The sequence below is a fragment of the Pistacia vera genome, unplaced genomic scaffold (genome assembly GCF_008641045.1).
Source record: "Pistacia vera cultivar Batoury unplaced genomic scaffold, PisVer_v2 Contig811, whole genome shotgun sequence".
In the NCBI taxonomy this organism is placed as follows: Eukaryota; Viridiplantae; Streptophyta; class Magnoliopsida; order Sapindales; family Anacardiaceae; genus Pistacia; species Pistacia vera.
This window is the reverse complement of record NW_022196681.1, coordinates 1-5,573: the sequence shown is the minus strand read 5'-3', so window position 1 is coordinate 5,573 and position 5,573 is coordinate 1. Positions and strand designations below refer to the sequence as shown.

Sequence of the window (5,573 nt, the reverse complement as noted above, 5' to 3'; positions counted from 1 at the left end):
ATGCAAATATTACATAATATGAGACATTTTAAAAAAAAAAAATTTAAGTGGATTCAATATGAATTTAAATAATATCAAAATTGTAAATATCATAAAAGAATTTTTTTTTTTTTTTTAATAAATGAAGAGGAAAAAATTTAGCACTTAATGACAAGGGGAAAAAGAAATTAGGTTAAAGTGATGTTTAAACCTACCGCTTGGAACTGTCAAGCCAATTGGTTTACTGGCGTAAAGTCTGGTGCTTACATGGGTTTGTTGGGTATGGGTTTTTGTTACTGTAATATTTTTAAAAGATTTTAATTTTTTTGTTTTAATTTCCTTTTTGTGTAACGTGATTTAAGATTCCGATCATGACGATGGCCTTGTCTTCTGTATATATGGCAATTGTCGTGCAATTTACAACTATTTGGCAGTGGCCGTGCAATTTGTGTGCAAGCTAGACACGGTGCACTCGTTTCACTATTTTGATACCTTTTAGAATAATATTTTGAAAAAAATAAAATTGGATGGGTATTACGATGTATGATTTGAAAATTAACAAAAATACCCTCCTATGTTTGTTTATTTAATAAAATATTGAAAATTAACAAAAACACCCCTACCCACCCATTAAATACCGACAGCCAGTCACCTGTTAGGAAACGATCATACATGGCAGCAGAAAAACGAAATTTATTTATATCATAGATCGTTCCTTAGAACTAAGATCAGGGCACAAATTTATAGTTTATACATAATTTTAGAATCTGCAGAATTTCAGTTTAGAGTTTAAGAAATCATATGCACGTTTGGAGGCTCCTCCAATCTTGTCTCTGAACGTATTTTACTACCGACCCAAGAATAGGATCGAACGAATATAGTCCACACGAAGATAACCCCAAGGAACTAAAAAGGGATTTACTAGATCCTCTTTAGCCTTTAAGAACTAAGAAGAAATTAATCAAAAAAATTTCCCAAACCAAAGGAATCTGGCGTGGGAGAGAATGAAAAGGGGGCTGGAGTTTTTTGTTTTGAATGAAATAATAAATCTCTCTTTTATTTCACAAAGTGTTGCACTTATATAGTGCAATACTATATCCTATTCCATCATGGAATAGACTTGGGCACCAACCTAAACAACCCTTTGTATCCAAACAGTCTCTTTAAGATATTTTATTTTAATTATCATTATCTTAATTCAATTCAATTAATATATATAATATATTAACATTTAACAATAATGATAATTTGTTTCAATATATGCGAACACATATTTAAACGTAATCTCATTTATTTAATTTTAATATCAAATTAAATAAAGGCTACGATCTCAACAAATTTAATTGCATTGTGAAATTACCAAAATACTATTTCGCCTAAAAAGATGAAAAACGCCGTTCTTGTAAACTGGTTCTTAAATTATCTTCTATGTGTGTGACCCGCAGGCTCCTTATCATACCGGTAGTGTGTAGCATCACGATTAACACCAATTAATCGTCTCACTACACACAGACCAAGATTGACCCCTAGCAAGGCATCATGGCCACCCGATAGATTCACATTCAGCGAAGCAGCTACCTGTCAACGATATGGTTACCGTACAATCCGATCCTTTCATCATTCGTTATCTCGATGAGTCCGGGGCATAGAAATAGTGTCAACCTCGGTTACTCTCGATATTATGTATTCAGTTACTGGACCAATAACCTGTATTATAAACTGGATAGAGCAACAACTCAATCCCACTGTGGCCACAATTTTAGTGTCATTGCCATTTACTGAATTGCGCCGTGAGATAACCTTCCCCCGTACCCGGGAGTGATGAATCCTCTGTCGATCCACCATAGTCTTGATACACTCCTTGATGCAGCCAATCACTACCGTATTGACATCTCTAAATAAAACTGCGTTAAACTAGTGTCAAACTATACTAATGGGTGCACAAGGCGCTCTGGTGATCTCAAGTCTAAGGATCACATGCACCACCATTCATTAGAGGATTTGTTCCATAGACACTGGGGTTACCATCCATATGAAATCCTCTGATGGGTCAGTCTAGTGAACTTGCCTACAGCAAGCACCCATGTGTTACACCAGGTTGTCACCAAACAACCTTGACAAGTGAGATCAATCACTGCCTTTCGACAGGGTCGTTCAATACTATGATAGCCTTACCATATTATTTGTGCCCTTACTTCAGAATAATACTGGGGCTATGGAAGTTTCTAGAATGGTCACCATATGTGCTCATAGGGTTCTCACCATTAAGATTTGAAACACTTGATACCCTCGTCACGGTTCTACCATTCTAAGGACATATATCAATACATACAATGATGATTTACGCGATATAGAATAAAATGCATTTTTATTGATCAATGAACATTATTACAAAGAGTCAATTTTACAATAATTGATTGGCTCTAGAGCATCTACTCTAACACCACCACCGCTGGAGGGTGGTCGGAGTCGCCTTATCGGCGCACGACCGATTGGATCTGGTTGGTTGTGCGCCGATATGACATTTTTCAGCCAGATCCACGGTAGATCTAGTCGGAAAAGGCCAGATCTACGGCTAGATCTGACCATATTTGGTCATCAAAGACGGCCATATCTTGGCTGTCGTTGATGATTGGCTACGGCCAAAGATCTAGCCGGCTTTTTCCTGCGAGATCCATCGTGGATCTGGCTAGAAAAGGCTAGATTGATGCACTACTAGTCAGATTCAGCTGGTAGTGCACCATTATACTAGATTCCGGCTAACTTCTGATAGTGGTGGCCGGAATCTGGCAATGTGGGTTGTTAGGGTGTTTTTGTCAATTTCTAAATTTTTTTTTTTTTTTTTTTTTTGTGGGGTGTTTAGTTAAATTAACAAATTTAAAGAGTTTAGAAAATTGAATACAATTTAAGGTTTAAAAGAGTTAAATAATATAGAATATATTTTGAGATAGAAAATAAATTGTATTTTTGAGAATATGTAATAGAGAGTAAAAATTGTGAAACAAGGCCTAAGATTTTTGTCGGACAAATTCTTTAATTTCTTTTTTAAACTCTTTGCAGTCAAATTTAGCTCAGTTTCAGTCGGAGGGTATTATTGTCTTTGTATAAACTCTGAGAGTAAAGATTCCATTAATGACTTGTGAGCTTTAGGCGTTTATATCCTAGCATTTAAACAACCCGATCTTGACCAAAGTTGAAAAAAACTCCTCTCTCTTCCATGGTGAAACCAATAAACTTCCAAACAAAACCCACCTATATATTTGTTTTGATTTCTTTTTATTCTGCATTGTGATATTAGTTTGTGATTTTAGAGGGGATGGTGCTTACTTAACTATGTTCAATTATTTCAGGAGTGTCAGTGTTAATTTCAAGAACCAGTGGTGAGGTGCACTATTTTGTCCATAATCATCTACTTGGAAACAAAAAGCAACACACCAGCCACTGCAAATTTTGCAGCTTCAGTAGAGACCAAACTATTATTGTCGTTGCGTCTACATTTGCCAAAGATGGATTTGGCTATTCCTTTACACGCTTTTATTCCTTCGGTAAACTCGGTAAGTACTTAGTCTTTTTTAACACAAGTTAATCATTCAGTAAATCCAAATTTATTTCAAGAACTCATTTGTGTATTGTACGCAGGTTGCTGTTTTAGTTACATATTTTTTGTACTTGGCAATTGCTGGATCTATTTTACCTGGTAAAGTTGTTAACGGGGTTGTATTACAAGATGGCACTCGACTTCATTATCGATGCAATGGTTTGTTTTAATAAGTTGTTTGCTTACTCATTTGCTCAAGTTCTTTAGAATTTTGATGTGTTATGTTTTGGATTTTTAAATGTTTCAAATGGGTTAACTGTTTTGTAATAGGTTTGTTGTTGCTTGTATTGTTGGTTGCGCTACTTGGAATTGGTGCCCAGATGGATTTCATATCACCTACTGTAAGTACTTGCTTCTCCGTGTTTATCCACTGGCTTGTAATTATATAATCGTCTTCAATTCCTAAAATTACTTATGGCTCTGTGTGTTTTATTATCTTATAATTTGTAAATAGGATAGTATGATGTTGAATAAACATTTAGATAGTGTATCTGGCTTGAAATACAGATTTTTAAATGTTGTATGCTGTGTCATGAGTATTTTTGAAACTCAGAGTAGGTGTTGTCGGGTGAAATGGTAAAAGTTTCAAAGTGATAAACTTAAGATTATAGGTTCAAATTTGTAAGTATAAATGAAATGTTTGGACAGTCCTCATTGGACTGGACTTTTGATGGTGCATATTTTTGTCCTTTTTCTAATTAAATTAGGTTTATTGTATTATTTGTCATTTATGTGAACTTGAAATGCATTCTAGAAAGTTCAATAGGCAACAATTACATCTTTGATTGTTTACTTCAGTTGATTATGTGCATAATTGTGTATGTGCAGACATGTGCTCTAATTTATGATGATCTTGTAGGTGATATCAGATAGAGGACTTGAGCTGCTATCAACAACTTTAATGTTTTGTTTTCTTGTAAGTGATGTAGTTTCTTCTTTGGTGCCTGGAAAGTTTGGTATGTGGTTGTCTGTTTTGTAGTTGTTGAATGAAATATACTTATGCATTTAATTGGTAAACATTATTCTTGAGTGCATGCATGCTCTTATGTGTCAGCATCTTTCTTCAAGTTACCTTATCATAACTTATAGCATTATATGTTATGAACTTCGTTGAAGGTTGAATTTGCATTCCGACTCAAATCATTTAATTATAATTTGGGGTGTCTCCGTAGAGCCACAACCTCAACCGTGTAGATTGTAACATATGAAGATTAATTCGTGCTTTGCTAAAATGAGTTGATTGAGAAAGTTCTGCTGGTACTTAAAAGATGCTGAGTGCCTAGGGGTGTTCAAAAAAATTCAAAAACCGAACCGAACCGAGAAACCAGTTCGGTTACGGTTCAAAGAATTCAAAAAACTGGATTTTAGGTTTGGTTTCCGGTTTGGGTGAAAATGCAAACCGGTTAACCAAAACCGGTTTACTAATATATATATATATTATTTATATTAAATTAAAAAAAAATAATAATCTTAATGGATATTATATATTAAAATAAAATAAAAAATTAAATTTATTTGTATCAAATTTTAATGTATTGTTAGTTGTGGTCAATGGATATGTATGAATGTTTAATTTTTATTTGGATATGTGTTGTTGATGTTTACAATTTAATTCAGGAAAAAAAAAAGTTTAATCCAATTTAAGGGGAAAACCGGTTAACCAGTTTTTTCAAAGCGGTTAACCGGGTTTTCGGTTGACCCAAAAACCGGTTTTCTTGAACCGAAAAACCGGTTCGGTTCAAAAAAGCAGTTAACCGGTTCGGTTTATCGCTTTTGAACACCCCTAGAGTGCCTCATTGATCTTTAAAGAGACATGAGAAGAAATGACTTCAGTATAGACCATCAAATTTTCATTTCTTTTGTTTACTGTCTTTTATCTATTTCAACCTTGGCGAGACCATGACCTCCATTGTTGTTTGCAATCATGTTGATTAATTGATTACTAAGAGGGAAAAGTATTCTTTCTTGACTTTTTAGATGCATACATCATGCAGTA

At 34.3% G+C, this 5,573-nt stretch overlaps 1 protein-coding gene across 1 annotated transcript; it reads left to right on the top strand.

The window, feature by feature from the left end:
* Positions 1-3,103: 3,103 nt before the first annotated feature.
* On the top strand, positions 3,104-4,533 carry LOC116117490 (delta(14)-sterol reductase-like; the record flags this gene model as incomplete). The annotated part of the gene is made up of 5 exons (XM_031403512.1): positions 3,104-3,199; positions 3,330-3,533; positions 3,619-3,736; positions 3,848-3,918; positions 4,437-4,533. Coding segments are annotated over exons 2-5 (334 nt in total), but the record flags the coding sequence as incomplete, so codon positions are not given.
* Positions 4,534-5,573: the final 1,040 nt, after the last annotated feature.